At 36.9% G+C, this 22,889-nt stretch overlaps 3 protein-coding genes across 3 annotated transcripts in view; 1 reads left to right on the plus strand and 2 right to left on the minus strand.

Moving 5' to 3' along the window:
* Window positions 1-11,152, plus strand: part of qin (tudor domain-containing protein qin) — a 39,393-nt gene extending 28,241 nt beyond the window's left edge. The window contains exons 5-14 of the mRNA XM_088038777.1: window positions 6,556-6,878; window positions 6,928-7,103; window positions 7,149-7,208; window positions 7,254-7,551; window positions 7,598-7,723; window positions 7,771-7,915; window positions 8,220-8,339; window positions 8,389-8,664; window positions 8,714-8,943; window positions 8,991-11,152. Of these exons, the coding sequence (XP_087894903.1) occupies window positions 6,556-6,878; window positions 6,928-7,103; window positions 7,149-7,208; window positions 7,254-7,551; window positions 7,598-7,723; window positions 7,771-7,915; window positions 8,220-8,339; window positions 8,389-8,664; window positions 8,714-8,943; window positions 8,991-11,097 (3,861 nt within the window). The 3' untranslated portion in view covers window positions 11,098-11,152. The remainder of the gene's footprint in view (window positions 1-6,555; window positions 6,879-6,927; window positions 7,104-7,148; window positions 7,209-7,253; window positions 7,552-7,597; window positions 7,724-7,770; window positions 7,916-8,219; window positions 8,340-8,388; window positions 8,665-8,713; window positions 8,944-8,990) is intronic.
* On the minus strand, window positions 2,680-6,471 carry LOC148172396 (uncharacterized). Its single transcript, XM_088038783.1, has 4 exons — window positions 6,324-6,471; window positions 4,033-4,212; window positions 3,473-3,707; window positions 2,680-3,342 (listed from the first exon to the last, which is right to left on the minus strand). The coding sequence occupies exons 1-4, from the start codon at window positions 6,385-6,387 to the stop codon at window positions 3,231-3,233; spliced, it is 591 nt and encodes a 196-aa protein (XP_087894909.1). The 5' UTR covers window positions 6,388-6,471; the 3' UTR covers window positions 2,680-3,230.
* Window positions 11,153-11,228: 76 nt separating the features above from the next.
* Window positions 11,229-22,434, minus strand: LOC148172397 (intermembrane lipid transfer protein VPS13A-like). Its single transcript, XM_088038784.1, has 27 exons — window positions 22,302-22,434; window positions 22,111-22,252; window positions 21,667-22,064; window positions 21,427-21,623; window positions 20,933-21,381; window positions 20,770-20,887; window positions 20,396-20,724; window positions 20,159-20,349; window positions 19,563-20,111; window positions 19,385-19,517; window positions 18,956-19,335; window positions 18,605-18,908; window positions 18,382-18,555; window positions 17,503-18,335; window positions 16,149-17,452; window positions 15,657-16,104; window positions 15,322-15,613; window positions 15,075-15,277; window positions 14,191-15,030; window positions 13,965-14,145; window positions 12,754-13,917; window positions 12,527-12,708; window positions 12,320-12,479; window positions 12,005-12,275; window positions 11,623-11,956; window positions 11,444-11,570; window positions 11,229-11,396 (listed from the first exon to the last, which is right to left on the minus strand). Exons 2-27 carry the CDS (start codon window positions 22,249-22,251, stop codon window positions 11,259-11,261), a joined length of 9,840 nt encoding a protein of 3,279 aa, XP_087894910.1. The 5' UTR covers window position 22,252; window positions 22,302-22,434; the 3' UTR covers window positions 11,229-11,258.
* Window positions 22,435-22,889: the final 455 nt, after the last annotated feature.

The raw sequence follows: 22,889 nt of genomic DNA on the forward strand, positions 1-22,889 counted from the left end.
CACTTTTATACATGATATTGTCAGGCGGTTTGTATTGTAGAGCCCCGGACACATTAAGTAACTAAGAGTTTCAATAAAATGTATTTCCATAAATTATTGATATTATGCAAAGTAATAATTTATTATTAAAATTTGACGACTTAGTAATATTAAAAAAATATGGTTTCCATTTAGAGACCTTCATTGTTCTCTTTCCAGGTACCGGGAAATAATTCGTGAGCATTCTTGCGTTTTCACTTTCAGTCAACACACTGTCTTGTAAGTTTTCTTTCATCAGTTGAATTTTATTCAGCGGTCGTAGAAAATTTCCCAATATTCCGACCTTCTAGATGTGATGTTCTGAATTAAAATGGAACGTGTTGCAAGGCTCCTCTAGCGAATTGCATTGAATTAGAACTTCTCTTCTCTCTAAATAGATCTACGTTTCTTATTCCTGCTTTTTACGGTATTCTTTTCGTCAACAATGCACGTTTGATGTATGTAGATGCATCCGCATCCCTCTATGCATGTAAAACGAGAAGGAATTTGTTTGTCAATAAGTTCGATTTGTGCGTTGCATAATAAATCTAAAAGAGACCGATATGCGTCGGTTCTAATGAAATGCACTAAATTGAACAAAACAGTATCCTACATTGGTTTAGTGTCCCGTGTAGAGAATATGATTTTGATTTGACAATGTATTTATAATCTAGTCGCGATATCAATTCGGTTCTAGATTTTCTGTAATTTCCCTGGAGTCAGCAAGCTTAATTTCGAACTGGTTTTGCATTAGAAATCAGCATATTGTTCCAATTCATTTCTACTTTTAAATTAACTTGTTTCCTATGTACTTCTTTTAATTAGCATTTGTCGATGGGCACATAGCGTTGTTGCAACGTGTTTTCACTATTATACGGATATAGTGAAATTAATCAAAGGTTAGATTTCCAGGTGCTGCCTGATTGTCTTTGAAAAATCAAATTGGTTATCTGTCACCACTTTCTCATTATTTGTTAGTAGTTCAATAAAAAGGTGAAAGAGAAATAAAAATGTACCATCTGCCACTTTTTCTGTGTGAAGTATCCGAAAGAGGCTTCGGTTTCTCTTCGACTTTTTTGGTTGTGTTTTTGCATACATTGATTGATTACTTAATGGTACTCATGCATATCAAATTAATTTTAGTGGTAATTTAATTAATGATCGGATGATTGAGGTTTATGCAATAATAAAACCATTTTTGATAAGACGTGGAGTTTATCGTGAAAGCGAAAGATCTGAAGAAGGCCCGTAGTCTCGTCATTTTTTTCTGATCGTTACATAGATTACGTAATTGAATCTTTATTCATATCGGCGGAAAGTGGTGCAACTTTAGTCTGCTACAGATTAATGGTTTCCGGTGTATTCTTGCAGATAAATCAATTGATTTTGAATACGTTCTTAATCACATTTCAGGAGTATTATTAATTACTCTCCAAGTGAATGTCAGTGTTAATTGCAGTGGAATAAGCCGCACTGTAAACGTAACATTAGAGGAAAAGTGATGAAAAAGCAATTTAAACTCGCTAGGTTGCTATGCACATTTCCACGCTTGTTGTTGACCGTTAATTACAAAATACAAATAGATCAAGTTATAAACGGAATTGAGTTTTCTCATTACCTGGAAATTCGTTCTGACCGCAGGCGGTGTGGTGGTGAAGGTTTTCAGGGTAGCAAAATCTTAATTAATTAAGTAGGTATGCATTTTTTAATCATATTAATGTGGTTGGGGAGATTTTTATGCGTTTAGACGGAAATAGTATTCGCAACCACTGGAATTCAGGGTGAAATTACATGAACTGGAATGTTATTTGTTTTGTCCTTGACTTCAATTAAAATTAAACAATATCGCCTGTGGTTTCAATAATTATAACATTATTACCTACCATAAAATTGCTATGTTTCATTTAATTGTTGCATTGCATGCATGTGCTTGTTTTGCGGTTCATATCCTAATTTTATTAATTTCAATGAAAATTATTTCGTTTTTCCGCTTGATTTATACTCTTATTTAGATTAATTAGTATTATTACTAAATTTACTTAGCGCTAAACACTTCTAAATCAACACTTCATGGGAAAAGATGGAAGATGTTTTAGGGAGCTCCGGGTCTTCTAGGCAGAGTGAATAACTAGGGGAGCACAATAAGTCAACGTGGCTGCATTGCATGGGATTAACAAACTCAACCGTAGTGGATTAATAGTAACATGACTCAACATTAGCTCTACTCAAAGGTTAATATGTCACTTCTGTTATTATCGCATCAGCTTGAAAAATTTCTGTAATTCGTTTTTTCTCCAGCAACTGGAGCACCAGGTCTGGGTTTATCCTACATGACCACTAAATCTAGTACACTTATATTCCTCAAGTTTATAGGGATTTCGAGAATCATGGATTATTAAAATCTAAAATGTTTAATCACGTTTAAAATATTTACAAAGTAATGTACAAAAAATAATATATTCTATAATAATACATGAACATTAAGAGAATACAGTATTTAATAATAAATTATAATGTAAAAAAAACTGAATATCTTGAAAAAATAGTTATATTCTGAAGTATAAAGCTGACTAGGTTGTCACGCTTATTTTCTCATTGCCTTGTTAAAATAGATATAGAAAATAATTACTTTCTTTAGACTACATTCTAGATAATACTACATTGCTTTCTAAGTATATTTATTAGAAAAAATGAATTCAAAACAAAATGATCGAATGACAATTCAAATTATAAAGATAATAAAATTTAATCACAGCTATAATCATTTGTGCCTTTGATCCAAGGACGTAATTACACTTAAATTTATAATACATGTAGATTTTTTAATGCCTCATTGGACATAAACTTTAAAGCAACTTATTTCTAGTGAAACGAACTCTACTACTTTTTTAAAAAGATCAGTCACGTAAAAAACTGCCTTAAGCTCGATTACGTGACGCACACTTTTCGTGTGAAATGTCGCACGTTGATTACTATAATTATATTACCAATTTAACTTAAATGATTTTCAAAACCAGAACGAATTACACATTTAAAAAATTAACTTAATAATTGAATCAGGCAAGTTTTAAAAAACGATGTGGAACGGACAAAGATAAATCGGTTATTGTTAAAAAGTACGTAAATAAGAATAACATTCTGGCTCAACCATTCGAATAAAGGATTTTTTCAACTTTCAATTACGTCCTGAAAATTTCGAAAAAAACGTTTTTTTATTCTTCATCGTTGAAAATTTCCTCCAAGAGCTGTTTGGTGATTGTCCGATGTGGTCGTGCGGGGTCCAGTTTTGGCCTCCCATACAATCTGCTGTTGATTACGTACAACCTGCAAAAAATTCATTGCGTAATTTTCTAATTTGTTCGTGACAGTTTTATTGTTAAAACAAGTTATAAATTTTAACGTGAAGGGTATTTGGTCGTGCCCCTAAAATCTGTCTATTAACATTCTCACTCACTTTGAGCTTAAGTCACACCGAACATTAAACCACCAATCGCATACGAATACCAATTGGCTGAATTGGGTGCCGTTGGGACATAAAAACGTTGTTTGGCGACCATCAATGTCACAATAATGCCATGTTTGGCAACGTGTCTCCTCATCGGCGTAAAATCCGGGATATGGCTGTTCATCGCAATAAAAGTTGGTGTACGGCACTATGCCCAAAATGGGATAATCGGTCCCAGGACGTCCTACAAAGGAATGTGTTAGTAACAAATAAGTAAAACGTTGAAATTGTTTTATTTTAAGGTCGGGCTTCGTTTCGTTTTTAAACGTGATTTTGTTCGATCATAAATGTCTATTAACCCTGAAAGAGTCAGGATAACATTTATCATTATTACGAGAATAAATACGATTTAACAGCTCAAGATCGCCCTCAGTGAAGCAACACACAGTGCTTTTTTTAGTATAAATAATCCGATTTTGAAGAAAGCAAAAGTGGTGAAAGCGTTTGAAGATTCAATCACTGTGACTGCTCGGAGATTACCATCCGTTTTCCGGACCAAACCAACATACCCGGAATTGACTTTCCCAATTCTAAATACTCCAAAACTGAAGGACTCAGGAATCCGGGTGGCACGTATTTTGTATCCAGTTCATTATTTCTTTCGTCGTATTCATTTCCAACGTTGTTGTCCGAATCTTGTGGATCCGAAGCTCGAGGTCTCTTAACTCTGGTTTTTTGTTCGTATCCGTCTGAAATTGAAAAATGTTATTGACTCGACTAGGAAGGACAATTTATTCATCGTTGTCTATGATGAAAATCTAGAAAAATAGAACCAGTTTGCTGTGCGAAAAAATCATGTGAATGTGAAAGTCTGTTGGTACTTTCTTTGAAGATTTTTCCGGCATGTCTTGAGAAAACAGATTTGTGCACAGCAGAAGTATCATAAAACGATGGTCGAATCTTTATGGCTTATTTTATAATCAATAATAATTGTTTTGGTAGTTCGGTTCAAGGTAAACAACAATTTGTATTAAGAGAGAGAAGTAAATTGCCATTTTTCTGGTAATACGTAATTTAGTTGGATATAATAACAGCGTATTTATTAATATTCTCATTTGATTTAAATAGTGATGATTATTCATCGGCGAAAATTTACAATTTGTTTCATGTTTATGGATGAAGCGCCGGCAATTATAAACGTTGGAATAGATTCGATGATCCATATTCTGATTTTTCATTTCCAAATTTTTCAAATTCATATTTTAGTCACACAAAAAGTGAATTTGGGTTAACTTTATTAAACTGCAATAAACTGCAATAAACTTTACTTAATTTGCTTATATTTTTATACATTATTTTTACTTTCCCAAGTATAGATTCCCAGAATTGTTAAAGTTCCTTGTATAAAATTAGCATAATTTATTGCTGCCCGTTGCTATCGCAATCTATTTCTAAATTAGAATTTTGATGTTTTGATTTTAAATTTGTGATAAGAATTTTACAGATAACTTTCCTGTAAACACGTTTTAATTTAATAAGTAATCTTCTTCGAATCAGCATTTTTTGTCTTCAGATTTATTGGTATTATTAATTCATTAAAGTTGTTTTACAAATTACATAGATAACCGTTTAAATATTCAAAAATTAATTAACTGAGTAAATTCAGAGTTGAACCAGTCATTAACGAAATATATTTATTATGTGTAATTAAACTTTCTATTTTTTAATTAGCGTGTTTATGAAAAGTGTAAATCGCCATTATCATTATCAAACTTAAACTTGTTGACTCTGCCTGACTCAACAATAATTGAAATGGAAAGATTTCATTGTTGCATTTATCTTCAGTGCTGAATTGTTAATTTCAATAGATCCTTATAGAGACTGAGATGAATAACAATTTTTTTTTCTGGCTGTTTTTGTCGCCAAGTCGTAAACCTTGTTCTCACGACACCAGATTTTATAGATTTTGCATCAAAATGAGCAGGCAGAAGGATGCAGCCGCTAATTGAATAAAATTTCGCCAACGCAATTTTCTAAATTCATTGTCAAATCATGTTTCTAAGGATTGACAAGCTGAGCACATTCAAAAGTGCTGGTTTCATCATTGCGTACATAGGTGCGAACTGAATATGATGAAATGCAAATCAGGTTAGAAAAAACAATGCCTGCTTAATTCCCCAATTACGTGCCACGTAAATTTTATCAGTGCAATATCAAATTAAAAAGACTTCACATAAATTCCTTGCCACATCGAATATGTAACACAATAACTGCAGAAATTGGATATCGGAGTTTTGTTGCTCTTGTGTGCAGTGCCTTGGTTTTGAAATAAAAATGAATGAAATTTCTGCATGCATTCGTAATTAGCAATACATCGGTAATTACCGTATTGAGTTATGAAACACGGTATGTGTGTCTAGATTAAATCATTCATGGGCACGGAACTTGGTGACCGTATTTTACTGCGGTTTTCACAAACCTCAGTATGTTGGTTTTTCAGAGAACTGCTAAGGTTGAAACACAATGATTCTTTGCGCTAACATTGAGTTCGAAATATAGAATAAGGACGCCAAGAACAATCATGTAAATTTATCTTAAAACTGACCTTGTACTTAGTAATTATAGCTTTTGTGAATTTATCGGAGAATGATGGCTTCCCGTTCTTAAGACGTCGAGGAAGCGCGAGAAGAGAACGTCACCTATCAATACCGATTTTCTCCAATTTTTTTGAAATTGCCTCTTTCTGACTATTATTTAAACCTTACGTAATGATATGTTGTAATAAAAACATAAGTCTTACAATAACTTTCTCGTTTCAACACAGAGACACATTTTTGAAAAGCACACCAATAGTACTTACCAGTAATAAGAAAATATCCTAAAATTAATATCACAGTGTGTAGAGTGCACGTTAAATAATTCATTTTAGAAAGTTTGCGCTACTATTATTGTATCGGCATCTCGCGAACGACTGTCTCGTAGTTTGTATTCGTCTTCTCTTCTCTTAACAGTCACCTTGCCTCTCCGCGGCATTCTTCGACGGTTCAAACACAAATGCAAATTTACTCACTGATTCAGAAATGTTTTTACAGCAAGCGAAACAGCTGAAAGGGTTCGATGCTTCTGATGTTGAGCAAGACATTAGGAGCTATTTTGTTGATCTACACGCCAAGTTACATTTAGCAGAGCGTAACATCAGAAAGAAGCTCTCTACTATGCAGTTGACGGCAGTGGATGTTGACGGTGTGAATGCTACATTGATATCAACAATAAAACGTGTCACAAAATTGCTTGATGCTTGCAATGCACTTAATGACAAGCAAGTTAATATGCGAGCTCTGCTTGAAGAAGCTAGATCTCTTAAAAATACTCCTTGCAGATTGATTTCTAATCAAGGGCAAATGCAACCTATTGAGTAAGTCTTGCATCTATTACTAGTTATTTTACTTATCTGTGTTTTGAAGGTTTTTGTATGATAACGTTTTCGACGACATCGAAGATAACGTATGCATGAAAAATTTGCCGTCGATTAAATACAGTTTGATACCAATAGAAGACTGGAGTCGTGCTGAAGAAAAGTGCGCAATGAATCAGTTAAGACGACATGCGGAAGTGCAAGATAAACCAGAACCACAAAACCGTAAGAAATTAAACATACTTTGATTATTTTTATCTTGGTTTTTAGTAGCATCCGCGGTGAAAACTTTCAAGCAAGCTGAAAGAAAAGCTAAAAAAGTGGTTCAAGGTACGTCGGGATCTTCCCTGAAGTTAGTTACAATTTTTTTTACAGGCACAACACGAATTGTCGTCACGCATATCAATGATCTTAACAGCTTCTTCATCCAAAAGTTCAGCACTTTGGAGAGTTTGAAAGAAATGAATAATATGATTGGAAGGAGAAGCAGGAAAAAACATGATCATGAGGAATTTAAACTAGGCGGGATCTATGGTGTTCATTATGAAACTAAAAACTCAAATCAGTGGCGACGGGGAAAACTGGTCGATATCTCGATGAACGAAGATGATGTAAATCAATATAAAATCTTTTTTATTGACTACGGGAACACTCAGATCGTCACCAGAGACAAGTAAGAGTTACCTAAATTGTATCACATTTGAAATTTTTTTTTCTAGATTAAGAGAAATTGATTCATACACTATTAAGCGGCAGAACTTCGCTCAAGAATGTAAACTAGCAGAGTTGGAAGATGTAGAGGTTGAGTCGAACATTCATTTACAACTTCCACAAATTGTCGGACAGTAAGTATCTAAAAAAATGATTTCCAATGTCTATGTTTTGGTTTTAGGAAAGAACTCTATGTTCGTTATTTGGATCCACCAGGTGTACGTCGAACAGTTCATGAAGTGGAAGTATTGGTCGCTGCATCAAACGGCGGATTTGTTTCAATCAGAGATTTGTTAGTGCGGACACAATCTTCTCCGAAATCAAAAGTAAGGATCATTTAATGAAATTTGACATTCCAGCCGTTTTTACCGGTTGTGTTGACTACAAAAAAAGTTATGTTACGAAAGCTGTGTTCGGGTTTTTACGAATGGGATTTTGTATAAATGTACCAATTACGTTTTTGAGCTTTATTCAATGTTTTTTGTAATAATACAAGTGTTGTATAACTAGCAATATCCGCGTAATCCTTTGAGCGCTCAATAACAATAAATCGTAACTTTAGTGACTGTTTTTTTAAACCTTTTTTACCGTTTTTGTTACGTTTTTTTTTAATTTTTGTGAACTTTTTAGTTCTTTTTATTGGCTTCCGAAACAAAATTGTTTAACAACAGTACCAAGTTTTACATCGGTCAAGACGAACAAGTTATTGTTACCTACATTAAGGATCCATTCTACATATGCGTTCAACTGGTAAGTTCAAAATCTCGTCGAATATATTTTTTTTGAATGAAACTTTCAGGTACGTAATGTTTCCCTCGTGGAAAAAATGAAATTTGCAATGGAAGAGTATTACAAGACAGCTCCAGTTCTCGACTCCATTCCTGTGATAGACTCAGACGTGATCGCCGAATATGACGATGACGAACAAGGTATGTACCATAGGGCCAAAATAATGTCAGTTCATGTCTCTAGAAGAGAAGTTGAGGTACTGTTCGTTGACTGGGGTAAAGACGTCGTGTTACCATGGTCGAGTTTGAAATTGTTAACTCAAGATTTCATTAAATTGGAGTGTCAGGTAATGAAATTAAAAATCAAAACGCACAGCGATGACGTCTGTTTTTAAGGGTATTATTGTTAAACTTGCGGATTTGGACAAACCAGACGCTACGAAACCGTGGAGCCAACAAGCTACCGAATTTTTACGCGACCAAGTGACCGAAAATAAAACCTGGAGAATGGCAGTACACAAAGTTGAAGGCCTGGAAGTTGCTCTGTTTCGCGCTACCCCATCAGCTGACTTCTGCTTGAATTCGTTGCTAGTCGAACAAAACTTGGCTCTCTCTACAGGATCGACGTAAGTGCGATTTTCAGTTTAATTTTGTTTTATGTCTTTTTTTTTAGAACCAAGACTGTTTTTTGGCCCAGAATGACCAACACGAACACACAAGAAGATGAAGATTTTTGTTTTCAACTCATTAAGAAATCTGAAGCTATTATCATTGCAGATGATGACAATTCGGCTTTGACAACAGTTAAATGGAAGGTCAAAATAATTGATTTTAAAAGCCCCGATCTCATCTACGTGAAATTCTTGAAATTCAAAGATGCAGCTGCCGAGCTCCTCAAAGAGCTTCAAATTCACTACAAGTCGTCACAAAATAAAACCAAGAACTCGTGGAAACCTAATCAGAAGTGTGTGGTACTCGACAAGGACCAGAACTATTATCGGGCTGTAATAAATAAAGCTCAGAAAAATGACACTTACATGGTTTTTCTGACCGACATAGGAAAAGAGACGACTGTACATAAAAAGGAGATTTTCATTCAAGAGCGTTATTTTGAGCAATTTCCAGCTCATGTGGCTAAATGTCGTTTGTCTAAGATTAAACCTGCAGGCGACGGCAATAAATGGAGCCAATTAGCCATCGAAATGTTGCAAAAAATGTTTACTATGTATAAAGACTTTCATGTTGCGAAATTAGAAATGAGTACCCAGGAAATCTTAGGAGTCACAATGTGGTACTCTTTCACTAGTGCTGCAAAGGCTTTGGAACCCGCAAAGGTAAAATTTATTTCCATCAACCAGTCCTTTTTGGAAAGTGGAGTTGCACTAGTCGACTATTCAACAGTAGGACCAGCTAAACCAGAGATCACTCCTGAACAATCTCAAGTGCAAAGACCGAGTTGGAACGATCTAATCAACGAAGCTGAAGAAAACGCCACTACCGACGTGATTGAAATATCTTCGGAAGAGTCTGACTCGACGTGTCATGACAGTTGGCCGGTGTCTCTCAAAGTTGAGCATCGCGAGTTTGATGCAAATCTCATTTGTATTATTACTGACGGACATTTTTTGGTTCGGGACGACAATCTTCAATTGTTATACCAACAAGTGGAAGACGCTTTGAAAGCTGCTTTTAATTCCCCATCAGTAATGCACGATAGTTCTAATTTTAATTGGGAGGTCAATGATATGTGCACTATAAATTATGAGGGTGTTTGGTACCGAGGAACCATACTGGCAGTTCTAAGTCCGACTGAATATCGCGTGGAAATGATAGATTATGGCAGCGACCATATTGTATATAAAGATGATCTTTCCAGAGGCATCATGTTTCCTGATTGTCCACCTTTGGTTTATAAGATCCAATTATATGATGTTCAGTCAACAAACGGAGCGTGGACCAGAGAAGACCTCGATGAACTGCTATCCATAGTATCTGACAAAGTAAGAATCTCGATAAAAGGTGACCTGAATCTTGATATCCCGTTCGCTGAAATCTATTTAGACAATGGTTTAAGCGTCAACGACTTGTTTGCACGTAGATGCCCTCACATTATTCGAACTGAAAATAAAATCGTCTTAGAATCAGTTCTAGACGAAGACAAAGACATAGATGAACTGAATGATAGTCAGGATGCGACTTCCGATAAGTACAATTACGTTGGATTCCCTCAAATAAGCCACACACGCCAAAAAATGACAGTTGTTAATGTACTGAATTTCGATAACGGCTACAGCGTAGTGCTAAGGAACAACGAAAATAACAATTCCAAGAACTTTGCCAGACTATGTGAAACAATCCATAAGGCAGGACCATCGCTACCAGCTCTTAAACATATTCAAATCAACGCGCCGTGTGTTTGTTTGCACTCTGAGAAAAATAAGTGGTCTCGAGCTCTTATTTACAGTGTAAATAGTTTGCAATTTGGTTTTGTGTTGGTGTTCTTCGTGGATTATGGTACTGTCGAGATGATGCCGGTTAGCAAGTTGAAGGAACTACGATCTGAATGGTTGGATTATCCTGTCTATCTACATTCTGCTTGTCTTAATATTGAACTTGTTATAAAACATACAGAACTTGTTCTTACGCAGTTGAGTTCTCTGCGAGGAACGCAAGTTTGGGTAAACGTGGTGTCAGAAGAACCACTCAGAGTTGATTTGTATGGCGAAGAGAATTTAATTTATCAAGATCTTATTGATAGCGGCATCATTAGGCTCGCTTAAATATTTTGTTGCTGAAGAAGCTTGTTTATTTTTTTTAAAGAAAATTAATTCCGTTTCTAGTTGTTTCTTTGGTACCCACTTTTTCTCTACGGTATTTACGACACATATAGCTATAATTATTTATTCTAAGTATAATTTACAAGAAAATACATAAACATTTTCTAGGGATTTTCTGTGACAGTCCATGACTTGTCTTCCATACTTACGATAATAGCTTGTTCTATTTTTTCATGGATCCAAGTTAACATTTCTTTATCTCCACTGATTTTCAGTAACATTTCTTTCATGTTGTTTTCACTCTATATAAGTCAAAGATTAAATTAGGATGAGATTAGTCATAACTTACTTGTCTCATATTAAATACCAACTCGGTGGACGTAATTTTTGGCATGGATATTATATCATCTAGGTCTATAGCCCATTCTACATCCCACGGACCCCAAAGTCTACACTTATTAATTCTTATAACATGTCTAAAACAAGGTGGATAATTAATTAATTTCAATATTAGGCGTTTAAATTAACTGCAATGAAACGAGCAGAATTGATTTTCCAATTCTATCAATTGAAGCGTGGGACCAGTAGGTATCATTCATAAATCTACAATTGGCTACAGTTTCCAGTAAGTGTTGACCCATCGACTCGTAGACTGAAAATGGTTTTAGCCCCAAATATCTGTTGTAATACCTAATCAAGCGTTGCTGTATTCTAATTGGTTCCCCCAAGATAGACGCTCTTCTCAGGGCCTCTTTTGCAACTTCAACACTGTCGGATTTTTCATCAGGGTGGCGGGTTATAAGTGAATACAGTGCTTTTCCGGTTGTCCGGAAGAACATCTCGCCGTCACAGCTTACTCCAGCTGAAGAATTTATTTGTGTCACTCTGAAAGTTTTTAGAAAAACAATACCGTTTTGTTTCCGAAGAATAATTTGGTTCAACGCATTCGGTACCCCACTTTGGAAATTCTTACAAGACGCTGTTATAATCTTTGGCACAACTTCAGACTTTTGGTACGAGCCGTGTCTACGAATGCGTTGAATATTCTCAAATGTTTGATTCGCGAAGATGTCAATCACGCATTGTTCTAAAGCGGCAGGTGACATGTTGATGTGGCTTAGAAGACATCTCGAGCCGTATAATAACATGTTCGCCATCTTTTCCAAGTCAATCTGTGGATACTACGAGTGGGTCGTAAAAATGTATTCATATTTTATTATGTTACCATGATTGCAGGTTGGAATGCGAACGTGTTTACGAGAACTTGCAGGCCTAACACGTGGGAGTAGTACTGTTGCAGAAATTGAGAAATTATTTGTTGCACCAAGTCTTTGAGGATCGCCTCTAACTGGTCGCATAAATAAATCTGTTCAATAGCTGAAACTCTGAGAAATGGTTAGAGAATTATTTAGGGATTTATCTGGTTTTTTACTTGTGTAGAACTCCTTCCAGAGGCATATAGGGGGAAATATTGATTGGAAACAAGTAATTTATGACTTGACTGAAAGGCAAGTTGCAGTTTAAGCTGACTTGAGTTTTATTGGAGATGTGTAGTTGGACTTCAAAATTACTGACGCTCAAATACTCGATGATGCAGCGCCCGTGCCGATGGTCCTGCAATTCTAATTAGTCCTTTTTTTTTTAATTTGCGTTACCTACTTTGTAGCGCAAAGTTGTGAGGTCCTGTATCGACTTCATATCATTTACATATGAGACTGTGGCTTCATCGTAAAACTTCTTGTAATAAGTCAACAGCTCTCGGATATCAACAAACAAATCGTTCTCTACATTCAAATAAAAATCTTTAACATTAATTTTAATATGTCGGTAGACATCACAATCTTTCGTCGAGCATTTAAGGACATTCACGTCTATAAAAGTATTTAAACCTTTCACGACATTCGTTGGGAGCGGATACAGCACAATCGTGTTATTGACTTTATTATCAACTTGAAGGGTATTCAATTTAAAACTGAAATGGTGATAATTCTTCGATTTTCGAAACTGGAAATAAATCGCGGGAGTATAACTCCGTTTCAGTTCGGCGAAGAACGGTTTCAACATGTACATTTTTTCGAAGTCGATATGAATGTAGTCACGTAATTGACATTTTTTGTAGTGTAATCTATATTTGTCTTCGATCCAAGAAGCGAGTTCTAGAGTCAATGTTTTCCATTTGTGACCAACATTCACTTCCCAGATTGCCGGAGTGTCGACCAAAGAACCATAAATGTGTTCTTTTGTGGAGTCGGAAGTAAAAAGTGAAAGACCGACTCCACACAGCGAGACTAAACATTCGAATTCGCTGTGCTCTAAAAAGTAATTAGAGAGAATCGATTTGAAAATTCGAGATTCTTGAGTGAAGAGTAGAACTCTTTGGAGACCTTCAGCGTAGCAGAGCCAGTAAATAACGATTTTGTCTCTGCGAACTTTCTTGTTCAGAGTTGTTTTTACACTGTCTGAGCTGTCTGAGTCATCACTACTTGAAGAAACCGTGATACTGGTTGTGGGAGTGACGCTATGAAACAGAATTTTTTCCTCTCCATAGGCGTCTTTTACAATATCTGCCAGAAATCCGGATCCTTTATTATTGTACACGTTCCACATCAGTTTTCTGATTTTCGTAGGATCGTCCCACGTGTACAAAAGCGAATTATAGGGACTCAGAAGAGTAACCTGACTTTGATCCTGCTGTTGGATCTTCAGGAAGAGATCGGGACAGTAGTTTTTGACCAAAACTGGAGCGTCACCGTATTTGTATTCAAAGAAAGTAATTCTGAAGGAATCGTTAATTCCTCCCGTCACTTCCACCTTTAGAGCTCCCTGAAAATAATCTTACCATTGTGGTTCAGTTGGTTCAAGATTTTTACCCCTTTATCCATGCGCAGAACTGTGCAGTTCGGCGTTGCGAAATTAAACGCTTGCGATATCAACTTGCTTTCTCGGTATTTTACGTACATTTGCATTGAGGATGTCTCGGGCCAAAACGTTGTGGTTTGCTGAGTGGCGATGTCGATCCAAAGGTCCGTTTTTTCGTTGTGCTCCATAAACCTGCACGAAATTAAAAAAAAAGTTCTTCTAAACCCTTTTCCTTACCTTAAATTTCTGTTCGTGTTGTTTGTAACCAGGAAGCTAGGAAGCAGCGTCACTATCTTGGTCAGTCTTGGACACATCTGAGAGAGTTTAATGGAGAGGAAGAAAAGATACTTCTTCTTTCTTTCGTTATCTTTGCAAATAATGAGACCGGTGGTTCCGGCACACTCCAAACCAAACTCATTTGACCAGTTCGAGTCGTACACTTTGACATTGAGAGTCTGCTTTCCATGTCTTTTGTAAGTGAACAAGAGGATGTCTTCACTGTTACTCTCGTAAATTGTATTGGTCGCGGATGCTTTTATTTGCAATGGGAGTCCAATTTTATTGATGATCCAGTACGATGTGTAGAAATAGAGATTGCAGCTTCCTTCTCGGTCAGTTTTCGTGTTGATCGCCAAATGTTTTATCTCTTTATTATCTGAAGAGAGAATTACGATTTTTTCGTCTAAATACGTTGTGAAATTTAAGATCCCAGACCATGTTAACAGATTGTATTTCACTTTAATAAGCAACTTCTGGTCTTTGGAGAGATCCAAAGAATACACACTTTTTTTCTCCCCTGGTTCGATTTTAATAAGTTGTTTTAAACCAACGTTTTCCACCTCCAAAGAGTACGGGAGATAGTTATGGAGAATAAGAGGAGGAAGGAGATGTATAACGTAATTAGGAACAGTGTGCGCTTGCGAATTTTGGATGTCTAAATTTTTAGTCAACATGACTCGTAGCGAAAATACTTCGAGATTTGAGTTGCTTCGTGGGTGGCAACGCAAATTGTGGGCTATATCCAACTCGGTTGCCATATCCCGCCACCAAATACCAGAATCTGAGGTGTAGTGCCCTCTGAAAAAACTTGTAACTTCAATCACTTACTTATGGTGACTTACTCAGCATAAGCTGGTTGAATGAAGAGTTTACAGTGGTACGCGATGTACAGAGGAACATTGTACGACTCGTGGGCCTCTAAAACCGCGATTCTCATGGTGGTTTCAAACGGGTTGGTAACATCGCCCACGGGCTCCAAATTTAGCTGTTGCAACACTGATGGTTGGTACAACACGCTCAAGGCGAAACAAGTTTCGTTCTTGATCTAAACAACATGTTACAACAACCGTCAATTTTGTGTGATCTTACCTGTAAAGGTGAGCTAATGATCACCTTTCTTCCACACTTACTTATAGTGTGTCTCGCGGCTAAATAATACTTCTGTCCTGGAGTGTTCGAATTCAGCTTCATCAGCTTCTGCCATGACTTCTTGGAGCAATTTGTTTGAATCGGGGTACAATTTGGAATAAAAACTCTCATAAAGTGAGTGTTGATCTTCTCGTAGAGCTGGGAGGTGGACTCTGACGGGAACTGAAGACTGGACATTGTAGCAAAATCGTAGTTATTCTCCAATTCGGATTTTGCCACGTCGCCTTGAGTGCTACAACACCACGTCAGACGAACCACTGATATTTTTGATTTACCTGTCTATATCTTCATTGATGTCCTCAGTAAAGTCTACAGCATAATAAGCGCTTTTGCTGGGGCTGTTGGGTGGAGAATCTTGATTCTCGAAAGTTTTAACACAGATTAAAGTGTCTTCATCAGCGTCGTCGTCGTTCTTTTTTTCGTAAAGTTCGACTTTGGTTTGGGGACCAATATCATTGACCAAGTTGATGTTTTTTTTATTCGTCACTACTGATAAGGTTTTATTGGAATAGATAGTGAGGAGTTCGCTTAATACTTTGAGGAATGTGGGAGTTATTGTAATGTTAAGAGTTTCTTTAGCGTCCACTAGAATATACGTAGATTTTGTATAACTAGGACCAGGAGTTTTGTCGTCTTGAGATTTAGGCTTGATGTTGTCGTCCGAGTCATCTTCACCTTCGCTAGAATGAATGTAGTCGCTATCTTCACTTTCATTCCAGTCACCTACAAGCTCACTGTCTTAAGAGCAACTATAGAGTTGTACCTACCAGTAAACAAATCTGAAATAGCCGCCGCTAATTTCTCCATAGCCCCATCTTCATTCTCGGAGTCTGAATCATCCAAGAAAGTCGACAAGCTTGTTTTCACTCTCCTGTTATTTCTATTGTACAGAGGATTAATCGGCTCCAGGTACATCATGTCTTCCCCTGAATCTTCATCTTCAGTTGTGGCCGGTGTCTTTTTTTCTTTGTTTGACGAGGATTTGGGTTTAGTATCCACAACACCCAACATCGGTAATGATTTATCTTGAAAGATTTTAATAAGTACGTCCCATGGTTTGTACTCTTTCTCGTCGATGACTACAGGATCAATCACAGGCTCCCACGCTTGTAAACTTTCGTTAAAATAGTTAGCCTGAATTGTAAACTCACAAGTGCAATTTAGCAGAAAGGACCAGTCATAAACTGTGACTTCCATGGTCGATTTTACCAACAAAACTTGAGTTTCTTCAAGTTCGAAAATTACCACAATGTCGAATTTCGGGATTAAGAGTATTTCGTGGACATCCATCGGTTTGGTTATTAATTTCTCATCGTAATTTGAGTTGGTGGTTTGTGGAGGAAACTCATCGATTTTCTTAGGTTCCCATAAATCTTCCGGCTCTGATTTCGAACTTCCGGGAGCTTTTTCTACTTCAGGCACTTTGAAATGTTCAGTGACGTCATTTAAAATGTCCGTTAAAGAATGGACAACTCTGCTACAAACCTGGACATAGATCGAAGAAACTGAAGCTATTATTTTCTTCCCTTTTTCTTCGGAGTAGCACTTTGAGAACTCCACATCGCATTGTTTTAAGATAACGTAAGGTTCCGGGGATTGCACTCCGATATCGTAGAAAAGTGAATGCAGACCTGATAAGGAAACGACTAAATTCAGACGATTTCCGTGTCTAGAATAATCGGATAATATTTCTGTATGCGTAATAAAATATCTCTTTTTATTGGACGTAGTCTCCACCACGAAAATAAATTCGGGTTTGTTTATTCTTAGAGAGATGGTAAGACTAGCGGAATATTCTTTAATTTCAACTTCAGATTGTTGAGTATCACATTCATAGCCATGATTTACAATTCCGCTGTCTAAATTGTCTTTAGGAAGGCACTCTATAACGAATAACGCGAGTTTTTCACAAAATGGAACCGATAAGCTTAGACTCAGTCTTCCAATAATTACATCAGCAGATTTGTCGTTTGCTTTGTTCTGATGAAACGTTACATCAACAATTGGGGCTCGGTTTATAGTAATATTACAATTATTATTCTTATTGTCATCAATAGGCGACTGGAGGATGCTAAAACAACAATGACATACCAAAAAAATACGACTAAAAAAAACACAAACCTTTTATCATAAACATTGGCATCTGGACCGATCTCCTCGATTAAAACTCCATCAGCCGACAGTTTACCATCCAGACTTCTATCCGTGTAAACAGTAAAAGTCGTACTTACATCGCTAATCTTGAATTTACATAGTCCGTGGTTGAGGTCACGAATCGGGGAACTCAATAGTTCCCCGGAATCGAAGAAAAGACACAATGTTATCTCATCTAAAGAGAATTTTGCGGCGATATTCTTTTGTTTGGGTTCACAAAAAAACGCTTCGAGAGTCTTCACCGTTTCGTCATTGGCCATCGCGTATCGTTGCGCTTTAATTTGATCAGGAAACAAATCGATGATTTTTCCTTCGCCAATGTTGTCCTTATAAATCGATAAGATCGTCGAAATGTCTCTTTGACCCAACGTTATCTGGATGTTATCCAAAGCGCCGTCGATGTCCCACAATTTCTGCGCACTGTGAATATTCGTGTATCTTTTAATATCAAAATTGAGATTGATGGGTTCGATGAGTGTCTCTTGCATTTCTAGCGACGGTACCAACGTCATTACTCCTCTGGTTACGGTCATTCCGGTCCATTTTAATAAGATGTTTTCCATCACGTCTCTGTTGTACTCTTTGAAGAAGTTTTCCACGAAGAGTTCACCAGTGTCGATGATCATCACGTTAGGTGACGAGGATTTTTGTGGGAAGAGTAAAATGGGACCACAGACGTTGATCGCCAAGTGGATGCGAGTGTTGGCTTTCAAAGTGTCGGTAACTGTGGTCACGGCTTTATAGAGGTAGTCAAAAATGCGGTTTATGTAAGGAAGGGCTTCAAGATTTACAACAAAGCGCTGAAAGTATAATTGAAAGACTATTCAGTTAACAGAGGGCACTTACCTGAATTTGAACAATCAATTTATAAAGAATAGTTAAGTGAATTTGGCCCAGTTGAAATTTGAAGCTACCACCTGGTAACGTTTCTTCCTGGCTCGTTATATTGTTTTGTGCAAGATGGGAGGCTTGTCGCACGTATTTTAGTTCGAAGACTTTGTCTTCATCAGTAGATAAGACCTGAAGAACGCTAGTTGTTATTCTATCAAAATATAACCAGACTACTCACTTTACTATAGAGAGTGACCTCTGATAAATGCTCCACGTTTATGTTGCTCAAGTACGATCTGAAGACAAACCTCTCGTTGGCTCGGAACAAAAAGTCCATTTCTAGTCCCGAGAATTGAATATTTACTATATCAAAATCAGAGTCACAGACTCTGACATTGATATCTGCCAAACGCGCTGAATGCGAGAATTTAATAGACCCTGGAGGAACAGGCGTCACTGGTTGCTGATGCAGTAAATTATTAACAATTTTTATGACTTTCAGTGAAGTTTCTTTTAGCGAAATCGGAGTCTGGGCTTTGAGTCTAAAAAAAAACATTTCACTATTGAAAATCTCAAACTCTCTACATACTTATTAAACATGTAATTTGAGTATTTCACCAAAGTATGAATAGCTTCCTGGTGTAACAACAAGTGGATGGTACCAAAATCCGCAACTAGAGATGTCTCCACTCCGTGGAAATGACTCCAAAAGTCGGGACAACTCGCGCTGACTTTTCTATACAGAATTGTGATCACATCGACCGTACTAGGAAATGGACTGTAAACTATATCTAAATATTGCCCGCTTGGAGTAGTGTGAAGTTTGTCCGTGAGAAGCACACTATTGAGGGAGACTTGGTACGCTGGTCCGAAAGTCATGAGAGCCACATCAGCAGTGAGGAGACCCAAACGAAACATGAGGTATTGTCGGTCAGTACTGTCACTCGATCTAGAGAAGACGACGGTGAACTACAAAAATTGCAATAAAACTGCGTCTAAAGAGAACACAACAACTAACTTCGTTGATAATAAAACGAAGAAGAACTGTTATGTTGTTATTAGGCGAGATGTTGTCTTCCAAACCCGGAAGATCGACATATCGTGCCCATGCTTCGTTCATGTCTTCTTTTTTCGTGTTGCCGCTCGTTTTTCTGAAAGTTTTTATCAATTTATGTGATTATCATTCGGGGGCTTACTCTGTTTTGCTTTGTTCGTTTTTGTCAATTTTACTTCTCTTCATTTTTATGTAGTTGCCGGTAATAGAGACTGACGTTTCGACATGAGTTAGATATTCCGTTCCGAGGCGCTCCTTTATTCTGTCATTTACAAAGAGCGTTTCAACAGGAGGGGTACTAACAGTACCATCCAGATAGTTCCCGTTGTTTGAGAAAAACTTCACAATCTGTCCAGACTTCCGCTCCGACATGTTTATCTTAAGGGAATGGAAATTGATGTTGAATTTATACTTTGGAATTGTTTCTTCTAGTCTAGAACAGCGCGCATAAACAGCAGAGAAAGAGGCTTTAGGTACTAAATGTAGGTCAGTGTCTTTTTCCTTTCTTTCGTCTTTCCAGTTGTCTGAATTTTGACAAAATAGCACTTGCATTTCTGTGCATTCTATGTTGAGTTTGGAGTAGAACTGCTCCTCCATTTCCATTTGTGTGGCATTTTCTATGTGGTTGTCTTGACTCAGTTCTGTGGTGACTAAGTAGCGACCTAAATCAACCACCAAAATGTTATCTGCTCTGAAATGAAGAGTTATAACTGGTGAGAACCTTCTAAACTGCCTTACTTTAAAAAGGAACCAAACTCTGGTATTACCAAGAATGGTATTTTGATATTTAACGTTATATCCCACTTTTGGGCAAGTTTGGAGTCAATAAAATTACGAATTGAGTTCAACCATTCGGGTAGACATTTTGATAAAGAAATTTTTGAAAAGTAGTCGTTGTTCAGATATGTTGTGATGTCTTCGAAAAATTGCTAAAATTTAAAGATTGGATTGCCATTATTGTACCATTTTAAATACCTGATTGTATAAACATTCAACGGAATCTAACGCTAAGTTAAGTTTGTACGAAATCGATGAATTTCTGGGCATTTTTTCCAATTCCGCTTTGAAAATATAAGCCGGACTGGTGCTCAGGTGCTCGGAAGCTACTATAGAAATGAGTTGCTCGTCCTCATTCGAACCCTCCAATATCACTCCTTCTATTTTCATTAGCGCTTTATACGAATCGTCGAGAAAATTCGGATGGAAAGTCAAATTTATCTGTGTCAGAGTGACGAGCAAGATTTCTTTCGAACTGTTAGTCAGCGATAAGCTCACATTTCCCATCCGCAGGTTGTATTGTTGATCTAAAAACATTTTCAGATTTCGTTTTTTAATTAAATTCTACTAACCTATATGTAAATAATCACAGTTTTTGTCACAAAACCCGATTTTCTTACACAACAATGTGCGCTCAGGAGAGGGCAACATAGACCAGAAGTTTTTCTCGCTCAAACTGCGAGACTGCACCTAAAAACTTTGTTATTTCAACGTTAAAATTATCCTATTGATTACCAAAAGTCGGGCATGTTGTCTTGCAACAACGATGTTAACAATCGAGAGATTATCTTCGTATTTTTGAAGATCCAACTTCAACTCAGTGTCGTTCGGATTTAAAATGATTTGCTTATAAGTTTGCATGTAGCCTCGGTAAAATTCTCTGACTTTCTTCATGCGTGCCCACGTGTACGGACGAACTCTTTGTTCTAAAACCGCAAAATATGCGTATTTCCACCAACTTCGCGGTCCCTCAGAAATGGTTTCTTTAGGGCGAGAAACCAAAAACTCCCAGCTGATCAAACTTCGTTTTAAAGAGTCGTGAACTGCGAGGATCGAATTGTATTGCTCTTTCGACAATTGGAGGTTGCAGTCTTGGACAATAACATCAGTGAAACACTTGACGATGTTTCCAGTGTTTGATTTGTTCATCGTCATCTTAAGTTTACTTGTCATTGGTTTCAGAACTGAAAAATCTAGTTTTGAGGTGTTAAATCGTGTGAATTAGTTACCAAAATTGAAGGGTTCGTCGTTCATTGAGAAGTTTTGTAAACTGTGCGACATTGCGTTTCTCCACGTGTAGTACTCTGATGGTAAATTCCATTTTACCACCTTTGAGTCACAATTCCAGTATGTTGAAAGTGTCTCGATTTTTACTAAGTAATAGCAGTTGTTACTGTTAGTCTCCATTTTGCTCGCCTTCCATTTACTGCAATCGATTTTCAGAGGAGAAACTTGGGAAATAATACAACCTGTTTGTTGTCTCTGCACTGATACTTCCGATGCATAATCCTGCTGATATTGGAGTCTGGTAACTAACTGCGTCTTCATAGCGAATGTGAATATTCGTCACACTAAACTGAAGACTGTTTAAGACATTCGTGACTAAATGCTCCGAAAAAGAGTTCGGTCCTCCTATAATGTGGCTCTCTATATCCAAACTCGCCAGGAGTTTTCTTTTAAAAGCTCGTATTAAACGTTTGTTTTTCTCAGCATCAAACGTCTCATTTGTTAATAAGGGGCCACAGACAATATGCAGATCTTCGATATTTACAACGACTGGTTGGCTCCACAATGAGGTCCACGGTATCTGTAGCCACACTTTACCAATCGTGCCTGCTTTCACTTCTATTGGAAGACCTAACTCGTACTAAAAATCGTGTGATAATTAAAGTAAATACAGAAGACAAACAAACCAGGGCTTCGATTTTCAATTTTAAATCGGTTAGTTGGACGTGACCTGAAAATATCCCGACATTTAAATTTTCAGTATCAAGGTCAACCACGTATTTTCCCAATAGGTGGTTAAGAAGCCTGGCTACAGCCCCTTCAAGCATCCTGAAACATTTTTTTCATAGTAAAAGTAGGCCAAAGTCATGTCACTTACCTGCTTGGTACTAAAAGTCTGACGATTTAGTTTTTCTGTTTTTGTGCCATATCTACTATTGATTTCAGGCTGTTTAATATCAGAGTGGCTGCCTTTCAGGAGTCGCTGTCAGCGGTAACCCTTACGTCAGCCAGGCGCCCACTTTTAAATCGATAGCCGTGTGACGGTTTTATTTTGAAATTGATGGCATTGGCTGAGAGACGATGACATTCAACACGTGAACTTTTCAAGCCGTTTTGCCATTTTATATTGGATTTATAACTGGCGGTTGGTTGTCTTTCTAAGAAATTGAAATTGTTATTCTTGGTGGAGGCGCCGGGTTACGAATTTAGATTTATTTCTGCATTTGTTATTACACTTTTATTAGCAGTCTATTTCAGTATCTTTTTATGTTTATATATTTTTTAAACAATTGAAAGGTCAACTGATGGAAGAAAAGAAAAAGTTTCGTTTGCATATCAATGAGTCTTGAATACAAATAATCCGATAAGAGTCTTTATTTTTTGCTCCAAATTAATTTTAATCTATTTATGATGATCATTTATTATTAAATAGTTCTTCAATGGAACTTTATAATTACACCCACAA

Source organism: Gnatocerus cornutus, chromosome 6 (genome assembly GCF_029298725.1).
Source record: "Gnatocerus cornutus isolate USDA-ARS CGAHR chromosome 6, icGnaCorn1.1, whole genome shotgun sequence".
Taxonomy (NCBI): Eukaryota; Metazoa; Arthropoda; class Insecta; order Coleoptera; family Tenebrionidae; genus Gnatocerus; species Gnatocerus cornutus.